At 50.2% G+C, this 19,962-nt stretch overlaps 2 protein-coding genes across 6 annotated transcripts in view; one reads left to right on the forward strand and one right to left on the reverse strand.

Moving 5' to 3' along the window:
• CYFIP2 (cytoplasmic FMR1 interacting protein 2) overlaps nt 1–19,962 on the reverse strand; it is a 104,574-nt gene that overhangs the window by 41,629 nt on the left and 42,983 nt on the right. For all 5 annotated transcript variants that reach the window (XM_037152234.2, XM_037152235.2, XM_037152236.2 and 2 more), the window contains 8 exons: nt 17,930–18,083; nt 16,793–16,949; nt 16,214–16,310; nt 13,559–13,635; nt 11,207–11,315; nt 9,500–9,619; nt 4,654–4,853; nt 3,002–3,089 (listed from right to left, as the gene is read on the reverse strand). In XM_037152234.2, coding sequence (XP_037008129.2) covers nt 3,002–3,089; nt 4,654–4,853; nt 9,500–9,619; nt 11,207–11,315; nt 13,559–13,635; nt 16,214–16,310; nt 16,793–16,949; nt 17,930–18,083 — 1,002 coding nt within the window. The remainder of the gene's footprint in view (nt 1–3,001; nt 3,090–4,653; nt 4,854–9,499; nt 9,620–11,206; nt 11,316–13,558; nt 13,636–16,213; nt 16,311–16,792; nt 16,950–17,929; nt 18,084–19,962) is intronic.
• Nucleotides 195–851, forward strand: FNDC9 (fibronectin type III domain containing 9). Its single transcript, XM_037152238.2, has one exon. The coding sequence runs from the start codon at nt 195–197 to the stop codon at nt 849–851; it is 657 nt and encodes a 218-aa protein (XP_037008133.2).

Genomic DNA, 19,962 nt, shown 5'->3' on the forward strand with positions numbered 1-19,962 from the left:
TGTCCTGCTGTTGTTTAGCGACGCCTAGTTGAGTAATGTTGCCTTTGGGCCTCCATTTTTTTTATTGTTTGTAAAATCAGGGCAATGTTAGTCTCCATTGCGAATATTCCATACACAGTGGCTATGATGATGATAAACAACTATGTAGCTAAGGAGAAGTCACTCTTTACTTTGATTCTGGTTGCAGAATCAGGATGAACATCGAGGTTGGCAACGTTTCTTATACAGGAGCCACCGTTTCCTGGTCGTCCTCGGAGCCCTGCCTGGAGGACTATTACCATATTATGTACAGGCCCAACTGGAACAGCATCTTCTCCGGCTATCTTCGCTACAGCTTCCAACACGAGGAGAAGGTGCCTAAAACCGTCAGCACGGTGGTGCTGGACCACCTCACCCCTTCCACCTTCTACTTCCTGTGCGTCAGCTGCAAGAAGATTACCTTCCCCTACAGGCACTACTGCACCATGTTCCACACCATGGAGAAGAACCCACTGTCTTCTGGAAGGCCCCTGGTGGACCCCCACGTGTCCCTGTGGGTCCTGCTGGCCATTCTGATGGCCTGCTTCACGGCCGTCTTAGCATTCGTCTGCCTCCAGTTCTGGTGCATCCGCTGCCATGAGCCTCGCTGGTCTTACAGAGCTGGCCAAACGGAGGAAGCCAATGGGGGGGTGAGGTGGCCAGAGGAGGCCCGGGTCCTGGGTCTGAGGGACGAAGACCAGCAGCGGCTTCCCCTGGTGGAGATGCCATGCGAGGATTCCGGAGCTGGAACAGAACCCGAAGTGGAAGCCGACCAGGCTGCCTCGGACGCGGGCGATGATCAGCCTGCCATTCCGCCCCATTTCAAGGAGTGAGAGGTGGGGAGGAGGCAGCCCTCACCGGGTAGCATGAAGCCCCCCGCAGAGTAGTTCCTTTGTAAAAACGTGTCTGTAGACTGACCACCCAGGTCTCCCCTCAAATGCCAGTGTTCTTATGGCCCACCTGGGTCCACAGATGCCCTGTGACAAAGCTCCTCAAGCCAGAGGACAGAAAGAGATCCCCCACGGTGTGCTAAGGTAGACACTTGGCATCACTTAGAAGTGTTCGTTCGAGGAGGGGCAGTTCGAAATTTTAAAAGTTATTTTAATATTAAAACTAATATGAATATATGAAGATGTAGAAACTGAAATTTGCATGACTTAAATAAAACACAATATTCCAAGGCAGTTTTGGGGTTGAAGACAGGCTCTCTGGGTTACGGTCTCAGTCAGCTCTCAGACGCCCCTGCTGCTGGGGGTGGTTTGGAAAGGTGGGAGAAGGCTTGCTTCTGAGTGTTTTCCAACTTTCAGGTAATCACACATCACCTTGTACATCATTTCATTTTTTTAAGCCATATCCTATCTTTACTATTATCAGCAAATATTTTTATTTTATTTATTTATTTTTTGAAGACTTTACTTACTTATTTTTAGAAAAAGAGGAAGTGAAGAAGAAAGAGAGGGAGAGAAACATCAATATGTGGTTGCCTCTCACCTGCTCCCTCCTGGGGATCTGACCTATGACCCAGGCACGTGCCCCGACTGGGAATGGAACCTGTGACCCTTTGGTTCACCGGCCAGTGCTCAATCCACTGAGCCACACTGGCCAGGGCACAAATATTTTTAAGTTTAAAAAAATGTAAACATATTTTAAAAGGCAGCCTTACACACCTTCCTGCTATAAATAGAAGAGACATAAGAATAAATGGAATGAAAACAAAATCATAAATTTGACTTAGATACCATTGCCTACTAAAGACCTCAAGTTTAAGGCTTACTTTCTAGTCTTCAATAAAAAGGGAGATCAGCAAGCACCGGAGAAGTATTAAGGACCCATTAGCACCAACAGAAGTCTTTCTCCTTGACACAGTCCATGAGGTTTGAAAACTACCTAAAATGCGCTCTGAAGGCGTCCTCTGATTTGAGAAAGGTGTGCTGGCCAGACCGGCTGTTCTAGAGAAGCTACCTGCTCTCTCCCAGCTTCATCCTAAGACCTTCTAAGCCCCACCTTAGGGCTGACTAGAGGGAACTCATCTTGGTTCATCCCACTTCCTCAGAGGGCTCCTGACCCAGAGGCCGCCTTTCCTAACAGCATTCTATTTATCCAGCCGGCTCCTCTTCTAAGTTCACGTGAACCTGGGCTCAAAGGTGGCCATTTTTATTCAATCACAAGGAGAGAGGTTGGCTTTTGTGTTATTGTTGTTGTTGACCCATTTCATCATTTCAGTGAATTCTTCAGTCCTCCCATCACTGACCCCTTCCCAGGGTGAGAAGTGCATCTCCTACCTATGCTGTGTGACTGGGGGACTTGGAGAACAGTGTGTCCCTGTTGCCACCCTGGGTGTGGAAATGGAACGTGAGGAGGGCAGAGGTGATGTCTATTTTAATCTCTAGCATATCCCCAGCATGTAAAATCAAGCCGTGTCTGGGCTACAGCGAGTGCTTAATAAGTGTCTATTTAATGGATGGTAGGGACTGAGGGTCTAGAACAGGCACCGCTGGGGACAGTGAGTTAGTATCAGGCTGTGTGCATGTGAACAACACAACACAGACAGAAGACGGAGTTCTCAGTTCCGGCTCCAGTCACCTGGACTTCCTTCAAAGCTTCACCTTCCCAACCTCTTCCAGTCTGCAAATCCCTTATAGTTACAGAGCACAGATCCCAGAATCACAGGACGATACCACAATGAATGGACTGAGAAGCCAGAGGCGATGGGACGCCAGGACCAGAAACCCCATGCATGCATCGCCCTGCTTACCTACCCCCAAAGCTCCTTCACAGGCTCCAACCCCAGGCCTGAGTTCACTCACCCCTGCCCTTGCTAGTTGTGAACAAATAAAGATGAATAAACACGCAGTTGTTTCCGCCTGGATCTCACTGCTGCCTCGTTATCGCCACACCTTGCCTTTCTCATTCAGGAAACACTTTTCTAGCCAATTTGGTCCACTAGTTCTCTTAGAAGTAGGACACGGGCAAGACTACTCACCTTGGACCCGTAGAGGTAATAAGGCTGGACATTGGCAGGTTTATCTCGTTGAGGTTCTTGGGTGAAAGGAATGGCAGTTCGGACAAAACTAGGAGAAGAAAAGAGATGGGGCAGGAGTTAATTGGGTCCTCATGTTCTTCAGGGGACACAATATGGTGGGAGCCCTTCCTGACCAGGTGGTGGCTGCCTATAAGGGTACTGAATCAAGGTCTCTATCATACTCCCAGTTCAACTACTGCACAGATGGGGAAACTGTGGTCCAGATTCACAGGTAGATTTGGGGCTTGTGGCTGCTCAGGACAGTGGGCTGGGCCCAACCATGGCCTCTTCCAGGGCACCACACCACCTCTCCACCCTGGGGCTGGTTTCTCAAGAGGAGGGTTCTGCAAACTCTGTACATGCCTTGATGGCACTATTTCCAGCTTTGCCTGCCAGCTGGCCTCTTTCACGGAGACCCAGCTCTGCTGGTAGCATGGAGGCACCCGTAAACAGTAGTAGATGAATGAGCATTGGCTGAGTTCCCGTGAATTTTAAATAATTTTCCCTCATCACCAAATTATAATTCTTCTTTGGCTTTTTCCCCACTTAAAAATGTCAAAACCATTCTGAGCTCATGGGCTATACAAAAATAGTCAGGAACTAGATGTGGCTTGTGGGCCAAGAAAGTGACAAGTCTCAAGTCTTCAGAGAACAGGAAGTGCATCTCATGAAGTGCATGGGCTCAGGGCATTGGTGGATTCCTCCCAGGCCTTCCACTCGTTTGTACACACTCAGTGCCGGCTCTGAGGATGCTCAGAGGACCTGTAAACACAGTGTGGCTCCTCTTCATGGACTTATTTTGTATGTGAATACCTCTCCCACCAGGGTTGGAACCTCTGAGGGGATATGGGATGAAGTCTTGCTTCTACCTTGGTGCCTGGCCCAGGGCTGTGTGCACCTTGTAGGAGACGTGTTCCACTTCATCATGTGTGTGTGTGCTCCACACGTGTATGCCTGTCTGCACACACACATTCCCGTATGTGGATGTCCTCACAGAGTACCATCTGATCATGTCACTCCCTGTTCTGAGTTTCCTGAGTGCCCCATACTGATATGGCCTAGGGAGCAGTGTACAGCTGCCGTCCTGCTTCTTCCTGCATCCTGACGTCATCTCTTGGTACTGGTCCCCATCCCACCTGCTCCCCTCTGACCAGCTTCCTGGCTCCTTAGGAACTCTGCCTAGAACCCTCTTCTCCTGTCTTTTTGCTTTATTTATTCCTACTCAGCCTCTGCATTGCAACTCAAGCACGCTTCCTCAGAGGATGAAGCCTCTCTTGAGGTGTGCATCGCTTCCTGCTCTGGTGCAGGTGGTGCTGTTCTCTCCTGGCTCTGTGGGTTTTCTTCCATCTCCACAGTCACTGTTTGTCACAGTACATTTATCATGCGATAAGTCACTCGATCAATCATGCAATTGTTTGATCTAGCCTGAAGGCTCCAAGAGGCCGGAAAATGTCTGCTTGCCTCCAGCACGGAGCCTGCACCCAGAAGGGGCTCTGTGAGATGTCGCTGCAGGAACAAGCTGACACACTTGCTGGGTCTAGTTTGGAGGAAGCAGCTGGCTGCTCCCCAGGCCCCACCACACCCCAGTCCCCTCTGCTCGGGGACTCCCTTACCGGTTGGTGGACCCATTGTAGCAATAGTTGGGGAGGAAGTCGAAGTTCAGCTCCCAGAAGACATGCAGAGTGATGCGGCCGTAGGGGGCAGACACGTTGTGATTGGCCTCCCGGAACATGGCATCGAAGCTGTCCAGGGTCATGTGCTTGCACAGCAGTCGGTGCGTGAGCCGGTTGATCTCCAGCAGCCACTCCAGCTCCTGGCCAGAGAGAGACCCCACAGCCGCTGAGAACTTACATGCCACTTAGCCTTACTGATTCCTGTCACTCAGGTGAGAGTCCCTCATACATCCTCCCAACTGCCAACGTGGGGACCTAGACCCTGGCTGTGGCAAATGACCACGTTCCCTTCTTCTGAGGAGAGGAAGGAACTGCCAGCTGTTGCTGAGGGAGGCTGCATGCCTGTCCCAGGAAGGGCGCCACAAACCGTGTCCAGATCCCCTGTCCACGGCCCTCTGGGCACAAGCATGCCTACTTGCTTTCCAAAGACACTGCCTGGCTAGCTGAGCCCCAGGAGACAGAAGCAGAGTCGATCTTGTATTTCTGCCCTCGTCTACTTCATGGTGCATGATGACTGGAATCTCATTCTTCCAGCTGCCGTTCCAGAATTGAAATCCTGATTTTGACCTTCTTTTGAGAAACGGCAGGATCTGCTCTCACGAAGCCCCATTCTGATACTACGATTTGGTGAACCTTTTTCTGGGCAGGGACACTCACAGACAACCCACCCCAGGACTCCCTCCTGCCCAGCCTGTCTCATTTACCTGTCTGGCCCCCATGGCACTTTAAGTCTGCAAGCTTTGATCCAGTTCTGTACCCCCAGTGTAGAGCCAGAGAATCTGAGTTTCAGAGTGGCAAAGCTCCAAGATTGGAAGCATGGCCTAAAGCCTCCCTGTGACCACACTCTGGCCCCCAACCAAAGTTAGGGGTGCTGGTGGCTGATGAGAATGAAGGTGAGTCCCTGGTGTGGGGCCGCCTCCTGTGACCACAGACAACTGAGCTCCATGTCACCCCCACCCCGTCAGGCTGGCCCCTGCACTCTGGTAGATTGCCCTTCTAATGTGCTCTTGCTTTTATGTTGTAAAACCATCTTTACTTTTCAAAGGGCTTTCTTGGCATGGTTTCTTTACTCTAGACAGCTGGCTGTGCACAGGGGCCAAACACCTGATCTGGAATTCGAAGACCTGGGTTGTCATCCTAAGCCCTGTCATGTACGTCCTGGGTGACCTTGGGCAAGTTACTTAACCGCCGAGACTCCCTTTCGTCCTCTATGAAACATTCAATTCACTTAGAATGGGTAAAAATAATAAAAGGAATAAGCACTAATGAGTTCATTTCTAAGATGAATGAGTTGTCCTGTTCTGGGGAAGATAACTGTACCTAAGGAACCAGGCAACAATTTCTGTCCTAACGTTCTGTGCTTTTGACAGGCTCCCGAATGCGTCAGTGTTGACAAGGGACATTGCAGGAGCGTTCTCAGCTCTGTGACGTGGGGGCGGCTGGAAGCGGAAGTCCCCCGTGCCTGCCACCAGCAGTACAGGGGTGTGTCTCTGTGGTGTAAACCCAGCTGTGCTCCCACCTCAGCAGGGGTGCAGCGGGCAGGGCACCAGGCACAGCGGGTTTAAAGGGCCATGTGCGAGGTCCAGGTACCTCCGAGAGGATATCAGCATTCCAGGGTGAGGTTGGTTTACTGAGGAAATACAACACCTACATGGGCAATTTCTGTGAAATAGTGGAAAGAGCTCTTCAAGGGGAACCAGAAAGCCCGAGCATCAGCCACAGGTGACTGTTAACCGGCTCTGTGGCCCCAGGGAGGTGAGAAGATTGGGGGTCTTGAACTCGGGCACGGTGAGACCCGAGAGGTCTAATACATGAATGTAGTGTCCCAGGGGCTTGTGGGAAACCACAGGCGGTGCAGCCAGGCTGAGTGCAACGTCCAGGCAACTGTTACCATCTGGGGAGGCCGGTCTGGCGCTGCCAGAGCTTCCGTGGTGTGGCTTGAATTCCTCCAAATGTTAAGTGTTGGCTTGAAATTTCAAATGTGCTCTGCAGCCTGAACGCCACAGGCTGCCAGCTCTCAGCCTTAGCCCCTAGTCCTTTAGAGGACCTGTGTGCCTGGCTGGGGACAGGGAGTGGGGCTGACCAGGGGTCTCTGCAGCCCTGCCAGCTCTGCCTCACGCTGATGCCCCTTCTCAAATGGAGTTTCTATGGGGGAGGGAAGGGCTGAGGGGAGCACACGCCTTGGTTTGTTTCTCAGAAGAGGCAGAAGCTTCTCAGCAAAGGTGAGTGGGGGTCTTTTGACCCTAAAGAAGAGAGGGTCCCTGGGGTCTCCTCTTCGAGGGCTTCCTGGGAAGTGTCTACTCTCCTGGGGGCTGTCATCCTCACCTGGCGAACTCAGGCTTTCTCGCGGTGCTTTGGTGCTGTTCTCAGCTCAGAGAACAGTCAGTGCCTTTCAAGGGTGGGGAGAGGCCACCCCCACACACCCCAACCCAGTCTTCGCACAAGCTGTGCTCATTCATTAGTGGAAAACTGCAAGGCGCAGAGAAAAAGAAGATGAAAACAAAATCCCACTGCTCGGAGATAATCACTGCTAACGTTCTGGCATAAACAGAGAAAAGTCTATTTCTTAAAATAGATTTCCCAGAAGAAGGTGTGCGGTATTACAGTCTCTTCAAGTAAGTGACCCAGGGCTTAGCTGGGCGGTGGGGTCAAGTCCTCTTATGAAATGTTGCTGAAAATCCACCCTGAGAACACTTCATTGCAGCTCCAAATTGCGATGTCCCTCTCGCCTGTTTTCTCTTTCCTCATAGGCTATTATTTATTCAGTGTCATGATCTATGCAAAGCTCTTCCCAGACAGTATCTCATTTCACCCTTACAACAACAAAGTGAGGTGAATTCTAATATTTCCTCCATTGCACAGACAGGGGAACAGGCTTAGAGAAGAGAATGAGTTTGCCAAGGTCACCCAGCCAGGGAGTGGCAAGGTCAGGACTGGGCCCGCAGGTCTTCCTGACTCCAGAGCCCTTACTTCTTAATCACTTTTTTTTTATACTACTTTGTCCACTTGAAAAAAAATCCCTTTAATTTTGCAGTAATTTTAGACTCACACAAAATGGAAAACAGCAGAGTTCCTGCACAGCCTTAACCCTGTGTAACCAATGTTAACACCTTACATAACCGTCGTATAATTAGTAGAAGTGGGAAGTTAACATTGGTAAGACACTACTAACTAAATAACAGACCTCATTTCCATTTCACCTGTCCGTCCACCAAGGCCCTTTTCCCTGAATTAATATCAGGTCGCATTTCGTTGTCCTGTCTTCTAGTCTTTTCCAATCTCCAATAGTTGCCAGTCTTCTGCTGTCTTCTATGATCTGGATTCTTTTGAAAGTACTGCTGGCTTTTTTTGTTTTTGGAATGTCATTTGGTTTGGGTTTATGAGCTTTTTCTCATGATCAGATGGAGATTATGCCTTTTGGCAAGAATACCATAGAGAAATACACACCAGGGACACACGACTCTATCGAACTACGACTGGTGATATTAACCTTTGAAAAGCTGGTGTCTGCCAAGTGTCCCCACGGCAAAGTCACTGATCTTCTATTTGGAGGTAACAAATGTCTTGGAGGAGATCATCTGATATGATGCAAGTCTCCTATTTCTTCCCAGAGGTTTCTGGGGAGGCTTTTATCGTGGGAAAATAATACATGATATAAAGTTCCCCATTCCGACCATGCTCGTAGGCACAGGCCTGTGGCAGTCAGCACCTACACGCGTGGCACCACCATCACCACCGCCTGTCTCCAGGACTTCTCCATCATCCTCAACGGGAACTCTGTGCCCATTGAATACTGACTCCCCCTGAGACCGCCGTCCCACTTTCTGTCTCCGCGAATCTGGCTGCTCTAGGAATATCCTAATAGGAGGAATCACATGATATTCTTCTCGAAGTTCTGCCCACGAATTTTAGCATCCATGGCTGGATCTTGCCAGCAGCAATGACCACTGTGGTGATCTAATGGTGACGTTCTAGTTCCCTCATTCCTCCTACTCTTCTGCTTCTGAAAGCATTCCAGTCTTCCTTTGGTCCACTAAAAGACTGATCAATCGAGTTTATCTAATTCTTGGAGAAAGAAAATCACCAGAGAAGTTCAAGTGCTGTTGAATAGGAGAAGAAGATAGGTCCATGCCTGTCCATCAGAACGGACTATATAATTTGCAGGTCCCTTTGCAAAATAAAAATATGGGACCCTTGTTAAAAAATTATTAAGAATTTTTCCCTGGCTGGGTGGCTCAGTTGGTTGGAGCATTGTCCCCTACACCCAAAGGTTGTGAGTTCAATCCCTGGTCAGGGCACATACCAAGGTTGTAGATTCGATTCCCTGTTGGGACACATAGGAGGCAACTGATTGATGTTCCTCTCTGTTCCCCTTCCTCCCTCTCCAAAATCAATAAAACATATCTTCGGGTAAGAATTTAAAAGTTATTGAGAATTTCAAGATGGCGATAGCACAGCATTAAAGCCAGCACAGAGCCCTCTGGGCCCTGGGCCTCGGCTCACCCGCATCCTTCCCTGGCTTCAGCGGACCACCCTCCTACTCACTGGGATCTGCAGGATCCTAAAGGACACATGTGTCCCTGGGTCGGCCCTCCGGAGAGATTTCAAGACCCCTCTCCTCCACGCCCGCTCTCCCGGCAATTGAGGGGGTAAGATTATTCTCATTCGTAAATCTACTCTTCCTGCTCCATCCAGAAAGGAAAGAGACTCACTGCTTTTCCTTAACTGGCCTGGTACGAGGCTCACAACAATGTCCACCAAAAATCCCAGAGATCCCGTCTCTTACCACAATGGAGGTCAGGTCCTCACTCTCAAAGCGGCTAATGGCCTGGTCCAAGGACTTGTACATGGCGGCGGAGATGCGCTGAGTGATGAGTCTGTTCAAGTCAATTGATCTCCCCAAGAGCTGGATGGAAGGCAGAGAGAGAAGAGTGACCTAAGGTGTGCGCAGGCACGTGACAACTAAAGACAGCACACTAACAGAAACTTGGATTATACACATATACTTTATATATTGACTGTGTTTGGGAGAGAGAAAATGCATGTGAGAAGGAGAAAGCAAAGCAGATGTGGTAAGACATTAATAATCATGAATCTGTCTACAGAGCACATGTGTGCTCAGTGGATTATTCTTTCAAGTTTCCTATAGTTTTGAAATGTAAAGTGTTGGGGAGAAATACAATTGGTTCAGACTGTAGGATGGGGCCCAGGAGAGGCTCTGGCATCCCGTGCAAGGCCAGCCTCCTGCAGTTGGCCCCAAGGTTCTCCCTGAGTCAGTCCGCCCTGTGCCCTGGTTCATAGTCACCCAGGAATAGCCGCCTCCTCAGCAAGGACCTACTGCTTGCCTGTGTGGGGATGGATTTAAAAGCAAGGGGATGAGGGGCGGGTTACAGAATGAAAAATGTAGCTTCCACCGGGGAACACATAGGCATTACTGCAGATGCTAGGTAGATAAATGCTAGTAAATATTTATTGACTACCTGCTGTGTGCACTGTACTTTGCTAGGCGCCCAAGGATTTTTTTAACTGTTTCATTTTTTTCTATTTGTCTTCTAGGAGTGAATTTTCTACCACCCGCCAAGGGCCCCCTGAAAGCCCCCTTGTGCACCCATGAAGTCCTCAGTATTGAGTATCCTGTGGCTGATTCTGGCTGCATCAGTAGGCAATGGTCATCGTTTTCCAAGAGGCTGACAGAAAAAGAGTGAGCCCCTGCCGTTGGCAGAGGTGAGGCTGTTCTTTTTCCTCTTACGATTCTCCATTTCGCTGGGATTTCTCACAGCAGTGGGAATGCCCAGGGCTCCAAGGTGACCCCCCCACCCTCACCTACAGCAGCCTCTCAGTGGAGCCTCTGCCCTCCTTTGCCTGTGTCTTTCCCACAAGCACCACAGGCCACGTAATAAGCACCCGGAGGTCATGGCATAAAAGCCATCTCACGCCACTGCTCAGCTGCCAGCAGGTTGCAGGAGGAGGGCACAGTCTGCCAGAGCATCTCTTGCTCGGCCTGCCTGGTTCCGTTAATGCTTTCGATCAAGGATATGTTTCTGAGCTCCTGACAGCATTTTCCCTCCAACTGGGGTCGAACGTTAACAGAAACCAACTCCATCAAAACAAATCATAATTTCTGCCCTGTGTTTAGTGCGACACACTTTGTTTTGAAGGCCCACAGAGCTTGCCTTCCCTTAGCCTGTTCGGGGCTAGATTTCGGAGCAGCAGTCTCAAGCAAGGTTGCAGCTTATGAGGGGAAGACAAAAGCTCCAGAGGCCACTGCTCCTCATAGGGACGGGCTGAGAAGCCTAGATCCCAAACCAGAGGAAGCCCAATGACTTTCTCTTGCTTTTGACTCGGAGCCTGTGTCACAACGGTGCTCAGACACCCACGCAGGGAGACGTGTGGGGCAGATGACAGACAGCCCTGGTTTCCGGTGCCCATGCGCACTGCTCAGTGGCTCTCCCCCACCCCGTGCCACCTCCTCATGGCTGCCTTTCCTCGGTACCTGCACGTGTCTCTGTTTCAGCAGCGTCTCGTAGCGGTTGGACGGTGGGTACGGGATGATGACGCCGTAGTTCTTACACTCGGCCCGGAAGCGTTTATCCAGCAGCACGCTGGAAGGGAGTAAGGGGAGCAAGGTCAGCAAACGTGACCGTGAGCAGGTTTCTGCTGCTCGGCCACGCCCATGTTAGACTGTGGGATCCACCCATGAGGCCCCATCTTACATATTTTAAATATAACTTTTTTCTGTTCGAAAGCAAAATTCTTCAAATTTCTTTTCAACCGCCAGAGCTCAATATGGGAAACAGCCTTTCTAAGGGAAAGACTGGCAACACAGAAGTTCCGCTGCTTTCCCCTTGTATTCATTTACCAAAACATTAGACAATAAAAATAAAAACAAATGACTGCGTGCTTCGCACGTCCCACAGCCTTTCTCAGGACAGAATGTCCCCAACAGGACACATTCTAAGCACTAGGAACACAAAGTGCACGTCCTCGTGAAGCCGTGTTGTGGTGAAGAGAGACTGATACTGTAAACCAGAGCAGGGGAATCAGGTAACCCCACAGAGTGCACACCTGCACAGTGTTCATTATCACCGGGCGCGCACACACAGTCACGCAGTCACTTTCCGTCTCACAACCAGGCTGGTGAGTCACATGCACGGTTACTGTCCTTTACACTGACGCACAGACTACAGAGGAACCAGCGCTCTGGAGAGAATGGGACAGGACCCTCTGGTGTTAGGGGGTCAGGGAAAGGCTCTCTGGAGAGGGCTTCTGGGACAGAGACCTAAATGCTAAAAATGGCAAGATCTGGGGCAGACTCTCTCAGGCACAGGGAGCTGGAGCGAAGGGAAGATGCCAGGGTGGAGACAGGGCAGGGCGGGGCGAGATCCTGGTGTAAAAACGAACGTGTAAAGTCAGCCTCGGGGCCAGATCACAGGGGGCAACACAGGCCACAGTAAAGAGGTTACATGTTTTCTAGACGTAACTGGAAGTCACTAGGAGGAAGCCACCAAGCAGGAAAGTCACATAATCTAAATCTACACTTCAGCATAGGGAGCAGCCGCCCGCCACATGAGCTACGGGGCACCTGAGACATGGTGGGCCCAAGGGCACATGCACTCTAAGGTCAAATACATACTACAGGGTGAAGACTCAGGGGGAGAAAAAAGAGGACTGTCTCTTCAGTAATTTTTCATTGTTCCATGTTGAAATTATAGTACTTCACAGATATTGGGTTACATGATCACATACAATATATTGTTAAAATTAATTTCACCTTTTTTTCCCCTTTTCTAAATATGGCCACTGGAACTTGTAAAAGGACATTTGTGGCTCACACATATAATGTGTGGTGTGTTTCTACTGGGCGGCTCTGATCCGGGCCATTCTCTGCCTGCTGGGCTTTCCGACACCTCCAGCCCCCCTCTGGCTCTGTCACGCAACCTGCCTGCCGGTCTGGCAGCCTGCGAAGGGACCTGCACGTGTTCTAATCCACGCTGATCCCCTCTCAACACTCCTCCCTCAAGGGTAGGCCTGCTATTATTATTTTTCGAACTTTTCAAGTAATGCATACAATATATTAGTTTCAGGTGTGCAACATAGTGATTTGACATTTATATCCCTTAAGAAATGGTCGTCATGGTCAGTCTAATAATTATCTGTCGCTGTGTAAAGTTATTATGATATTATTGACTATATTCCCTATGCTGTGCACTACCTCTCTGTGGCTTATTTATTTTATCACTGGAAGTTTGTACTTCTTACTAAACGTCACCCTTGTCCCCCATCCATCCGCCCCTCCCCCCGGCAACCATTACTTTGCTCTCTGTGTCTATGAATTTGTTTCTGTTTTTTAGTTTATGTGTTTTGTTTCTCGCATCCCACATATAGGTGGCATCATGTGGTGTCTGGCAGCTATGACTATTATTATTATTATTGTTATTATTATTATACTTCTGCCACAGGGACTATGCACAGGTAGTTCCTCTTCCCTACATTTTCCTGTCTCCTCCTTCCCCTAGTTTTACTTGACTCCTATCACCTTCAGAAATGAACTCAAATGTTCCTTTCTCAGGACAGCCTTTCCAGTTCCCTGCCCCAAAGACTGGTTCAGGTTTAACTGTCAAACAGTCCCACATTCTCATGAACTTTTCATTCACGGGGAGCACATACCCTCCCTCGTCACCGTGCACGCATTGGTTTTTAATAATGTCTGTCTTCCCCGGGAGGTCCAGCCCCAAACCTGTTTTCCTCTCCTGTATTCTAGCAGCCAGTCCAGGCCCATCATTCAGACTTCCTCCCATGATAAAGAGGGGAAGTTGTGCAATAGGAAAACCCCAGGCTCTCATACCTGCCAGCCATGGCTTTGTAGTAAGCAAAGATCTGGTCCGCCAGCTTGTAGACAAACTGATCAAAACACAGGTTCACCTGGCGAAGAGGAAGCAGGAATAGTCAGTGGTGCCTGGCCAGCTCTACCACAGAAACGTGGGCAACTCGGAGGGCAGCTGGGGAGGACCGCCGAAAGTGTGTAGTAGGGCAGCAGGCTTTGAAGGAAAAAGGAAAAGAAGATTCTGCGGCCAAGTTAAGTTGGGAAATCTGATCCCTTGCTGTTGAGGAACTGCCCTCCCTGCTGGGCCCCTCCTCCGTGTTACAAGGGGCCAGCCCAGGAGGACACCAACAGGTAGGCAGGTCTTCATATGCCGTTATTACTCCTGTCTGCCTGCCCTGGCCACTTCTCACGATAGACTTTCTTGTCTTTCCCCTTCATTTTAACCTTGCTTTGCAAATAAAGGGGTAGATGATCATTAGACATTTAAAACATTTAAAAATATATATTGCTTAAAAACCTTTGATTTTTAATGGGCAAGGGACTGCCTTGCCATTTCAATGTTTCATGGCATCAGTGCTGCTGGGGTGGGAAGGAAGTGCACACCAGACACAGGATCAAATCCAGTCCCCCAACGTGGTCAGGGCAGGGAATGGCTGGTGGACTTTAAAGAGACGGGGTGGTGGCTGAAGCAGGGTGGCAGTATGACGTCAAAGGAAACCAGTCATGTTTTGATGATTCGTCCTTGACTCTTTTCTTACCAAATTCTCGGCTCTGTGTGGTTAACTCTTTAATTCAATGAGCTCTTGTGCCTTTTGTTTTACACTCCAGATGTTATTCTGAACACAAAAACAGTGGCATGTGTAGTGCTGTCTTCATAGGTGGGTAACCAAGGCCACTGCCCTGGACTTTGAACTTCAAGGGCATTGGGTCTTCTCTGGCAAAGAGCCTGCAGGGGCCAGGTGGCTGTGTCCACTCATACCCCACGACCCTCTTGTAGAACCCGGTTTGAGTGCCCTTGCCCCAAGGGCCCAAGCCCCTCCTAGGCCCTGTGTGCTCCCTTCTCTGGGTTCACCACCAAGGGCAAACTATTCTGCAGTAAGTGCACCCCTAGGGCTGGCCAAGGGCCATTGTTCAGGAGCAGCAGATGAAGCTTGGGGAACCCCACACATATCCGAGAGGCCCTTCATGGTGGGCAATGGGGTCTGGGGATATGGGACAAGAAAGGGTCAGGAAACACTGAGGACAGGCTCGCCCTCCATTTCAACCCCCACGGAAATGGGAAGATGCAGAGAGAAAGCAGGATCTTCAGTACCTTCTCTTCGCAACACACAAACTTTCAAATGCATTTAGTAGTAATGCTTATCCTAAAACAGTCATGTCTTCCCTTTATAAATAAGAAAGCCTTATAGTTGTATGACAATTTTACCTAATTGGCCTCATGCTAGGTTTCTATGACCCCAGGAACTTAGAACAGTGACTATCATTCCAGCTTCTGGAAGACAAAACTTAGCCATCAGTGCCCTTGATCTCCTGTTCCTGCTCCTGACAGGACTGCACTTCCTTGCTCCTCTTTGAAAGGAGGTGCAGCCAGGTGAGTTGCTGTGACCAAAGATGTGTCACTTTCAGGTGGCAGCTTTAGGTATCAGAGTGTGAGATGCACCCTGACCCTCCCCCTACTGAGGGAACTAGTAAATGAACATTCCAGGTGGGTCCCAGATTGAAGACCACATGGAACGGGGCCTCCAGTCAACCTACAATGCAGACATAAACCTTTGGTTTCAAGGTACTAAGAATCTGGGATTGGTTGTTACTTTATCGCAACCCAGCATATCCTGACCATTACAGAAATAAAGCCATTGAGTGACTCTCTAGTAAACAGCTGAATAGCCAAGAGGATGCCGATATTTCAGCCCTATCAGTACCAGACAGAGACTCTGTGACCTTGGCATGTGACACTTGACCCACTTTAAGTCTCTGATTTATTGCCTGCCAAATAGATAGCAGCATATACTTTATTATACTGTGGTCAAGATTATTTAAAATGTTTGTACAGTGCATAGGTTGTACCTAGCAAATGGTAAGTATATAATAATTGATAGGTGTATTACTGTTGTTACTGTTAGCCGAGTAATCAAACCATAAAAGACCCATTAGAAAACTAATTTTACCCATGCGGTTCTACCATTTACCATCCCTTAAACATTTGAAAAGAAGGACCATCATCCTGGTCTAGGTCCTTTGGGGGGGCACTCTCCAGAATAAGTCATTGATCCCCCATGCTGGGGTCCCCCCAAATTCATATGTTGAGATCCTAACCCCCAAAGGTGATGGTAGGGGATGAGGTCACAAGGGTGGAGTCCTCGTGAATGGGATTAGTGCCCTTATCAAAGAGACCCCTGGAGGGGGTCCCTTGTCCCTTCCATCATGGGTGACACAGAAGTCTGTGACCCAGAAGAGCACCCTCACCCAAAAATGCTGGCCCCCCAATCTCAGACTTCCAGCCTCCAGAACAGTGAGAAATAAATATCTGTTGTTTATAAGCTACCCAGTCTGTGATATTTTGTTACACCCCCGAATGGACTAAGACACCCCACTTTGTGCCAACAGCTAAAGATGTGGAAGGTCCGGACTCTCAGAACAAAATTAAAGGAACAAAAGGAGAAGCACGTCACTTGCCTCGGCCTCGATCTCATCATACAGGAACTGCTTTTTGAACTTGGTCAGCGCATAGTAGGCGCTGTCATTGTACAGATCCAATGGGTAGAGGACGTACCTAAAGAGGAGAAAACAATGGCAGCTTACGAATCATCTCTCTTACGGCAGGCGGACGTATATACCTGCTTGGGAAACATGAGAATCCAGATGCAAAGATGAGCAAGTTCAGGGAACAGAAAAGAGAACCTCTCAGCATTCCACGTTTCCAGCCTCTACTTAGGAATAATTTACTTTATGACCTGCCCACAGAAATGAAAAGTCCAGATGCTAATAGATCCAAGGCCTAAAAAAATTGAGCCAGCTTCCTGACCTCCAGAAATGATTGTTTTCCCAGGCTGTTAGGAGACTAAAAGCACCAGAAGGGAAGATGGGCTGGTGGGTTTTGAACCTATCTGCAAGGCTCAGCCAGATCCGGTGTGACCAGATCCTTGGCTGGGCACAGTGCCGCATCTGGAAAGTTCTGGAGACAACATAGCTCGCTGGCGACGAGCCTCCGCCTGCACCCCAGGCACCTCCTGCTGGCCCGGCCCTGCGTCTTACTCCATCATGGAGGGCTCTTTGGTTTCCAGGATGTGGTCCGTCAGGATCCAGGGCATGGACATCTCAATAGGAAACTGGATTCGCCGGCCCATGGTCAACTCCAGGAAGAACTCGCGGAACCAGAGCTGGGAGAGGTCACAGCACTGCTGCAGGGCTTCTGGGAAGCAGGAGGGAGAGAGCCTCGGGTTACCAGGGCAGCAGCAAAGGACCTGCGAGCTTATTGTTTTTATGACTTTTTACTGTTATCCTTATGATGGTGTGAGGTACACGGCTGGTCCTCATGAGTATGACCCCATCAGTAGACCCTGCTGTCTTGAACTTGAATGCCAGGCTAACATCTATTTAGAAGACGGGGTTTGTTACGCCTCAGAGACAGTGACAGAGCCTGGGGAAGGTGTGAGGAAGGAGGTGGTGATGTTTTAGAGCTTTTGGGGCCCCCACAATTTCTCTCACCCCCTTCACAAAGTCATCCTGAAAACACTTGCATTCAAAGTGTCAAGACAGGTCTCCAGGTGTCTGTTTTTAACTGGACTGCAGCTCTGTGACCCCCTGTACGTAGGAATTCTGAACGTGCTGCTCAGAGGCCTTGAAGGCCCCTCCTGGGCTGTGCTCCATGAAGAACTTGGACGATTGGTTAAGATCTCTCTTCAATACTGACAGATGCGCTACCCCTCCCACGACCCCGGGATGCTACTCTCCCTCTATTCTGCCCTGTCGCACCTGCACATGCATCCTGCTAACAGGGGAAGAGTGGGGGACACAGGGTAGGGGTGCAGCCTCCTTTGCATAAGGCAACAAGCAGTCATCGGCTCAGAGCTGCTGCTTAGAAGCGAAACACTGACCTAGTCCCAGGCATGTCTGAGCACACTGCTATTTCTGATCCCCCTCCACTAAGGGCTTCATGACAAATTAGCCACCAGTGTCTACCAGACAGGTATTTCCAGCTAAGTCAGATTAGCTGGCCTGAGCCTGGCCTTTCCTAGGCCCCAGGGTCCATCAGAAAGTGTGTATTTTTTCCTTGGTGGCAAAATGCACCCCCTGGGGTCAGTGATTGAGTCTCTTGGCAACTTTTGGCCTGGCAGCTTAGTGGCTCTGGGACCAGGAAGCACCCCCCTCCCCCCAGACACCGTGGCTCACCGCTGATGTTGAGCAGGTGCGTGAAGAAGAAGGACTGCTTGTGGAAGTCCTCTATGGCGAGGACAATGGGGCCGTCAAGGCTGCTCCTCAGGGTCTTCTTGGAGCCGCTCTTGTCCGCGATGAGCGATTCGAGCATGGTTCGCACCATGTACAGCTTGAAAAGGAAAGACAGGCAGGTCAGGGGCTGTCCCTCCATCAAGGGGGAAAGGCTGCTTTGTGCTGCATTTATGTATATACATATTTTCTTTCTGTAGATGTTTGCCCTTTAAAAGCTTTGTCTTAGGAAGCACCAATTGCAGGAATGGAGAAGCAAATTTGGAACATGTAAACTTTTAAGAGGGAGACTAGCCAGCCCAGGAAGGCAGTTCTGTCTGGGGCCTGCAGCATCCCTGGGCGGGTGGTCCTGGTCCTTCAAGGCCCAGGCTCCTGCTCTGGTAGGCCAAGGGCATGGGCATCAGAGGAGAACCTCATCCCACGCCACCCTGGAGTCACCCCGCAGCTTTCCTGGATAGCACCGTGGCACCTTGGGTGGAGCACGAGACCGACAGTCAAAAGACTAGGGAGTCAAGGCCAGGCACTGCCACTGACTTGCTGTGTGACCTTGGGCAACAAAGTCCCACTCTGGGCCTTAGTTTTCTTATCTGTTAACATGGAGGAGTTGTGCCAGATAATTTCTCAAACCCCTCCCTTTCAGTGCTAACATTCTGAAGAACTGCGAAATGGCGTATGATCTGAACAAGCCCCCCACCACCTCAGGCGTCTGACCCTCGGCAGTTTGAAACCATTCCTGAGGAATTCTGCCCTCTGGTGGCACCAGCTGCATGGCGCAGCCTGCCAAGATCCTGGGCGGAAAAGCGCGGAAGATTGGTACTTACACAGGAGCCTACTAGACAATTAGCTCCCTCTTACAGAGGACCTTAAGAGCAAAGGGTACAAGGGCTAATCTAGATCTCTCCACATCATTTGTCTTTGAATCTTAAGGCTGGAAGGGGCCTCGAGGAGCCAGGCTAGTCCATTCCTGCTGCCTCCTGGAGAGGTGCACCCAAACCAACCCCGCCAGGCGGTGTGATACCAGGGATCGGCAGCCTCTTCGGCCGTGTGTGCCACCAGTGGGGTGAAACAAAGCCCTCGGGGACCACTGGCAGGCCTAAGACATAGGTAGGAGAGAGGAGGAGGGAATGGGAGGGCAGGAGAGACAGGGAAGAGGGAGAGAGAGAAAAGAGAAAGAGAGAGAAAAGCAAGAGGTATTGTATACGGTGGGAAAGCCGTCACGACTGCTAGGGGCCACTCGCCGACCACCTCTGAGATGCTCCAACCTCCCTCTGCCACCGCGTCCGTCCTTGCTGCCTCTGGGCCTCCGCTAGGCTCTCACCCGCCTCGCGCCTGGCACTGGGCGAGGCAGCGTGGCCACAGAAAGGAGTGGTGCGCCATCCGCCCTCCGCAGCCCTGGCAGCGGGCGTATATATCATCCCTAGCAATCGGAAGCACTGTTCTCATGGAAAAGGATTAGTCCCTCCGTGTAGGTATTGGCTGATTTGTATCAAATTCTGTCTGAAAATCCCTTTTGTCCTTAAGAGGGGGAACTCTCTTCCCGCCTACTTGTATTGAACAGAGCCTTGCCCTGGCCAGCACAGCCCCCATCCCAGCGGGGCCAGGGGCCCGCATCTGCCCTGCTCCCAAGGCTGACGCAGAGCCCTGGGGTGGGAGTCAGGAGACCTGGTTCTTGTCCTACCTCAACCTGTCACTCACCTTGTGGCTTGGACAAGTCACTTCCCCTCTCTGGACCTCAGTTTCCCCATCTGTAAAATAGGGGGTGGGGACTGGGACTAGTTTGTCTCTAAGGGCTCTTTTAGGTCTGACTGTCTAGGAGTTTATTAAATGCATCTGTGCCACCTGACATGACTCGGTGGTGCTGGTTGCGGGTGACACTCCCCTCCGTTTGTCTGTAAATAGTCCTCCTCCTCCTCCTCTCTCTCTCTGCCCCCTCTCCTCTCTCTCTGCCTCCAGCACAACCCCTCTCCTTTCCAGTTTCT

The sequence above is a fragment of the Artibeus jamaicensis genome, unplaced genomic scaffold (genome assembly GCF_021234435.1).
Source record: "Artibeus jamaicensis isolate MK-2021 breed Jamaican fruit bat unplaced genomic scaffold, CSHL_Jam_final contig_432, whole genome shotgun sequence".
Classification (NCBI taxonomy): Eukaryota; Metazoa; Chordata; class Mammalia; order Chiroptera; family Phyllostomidae; genus Artibeus; species Artibeus jamaicensis.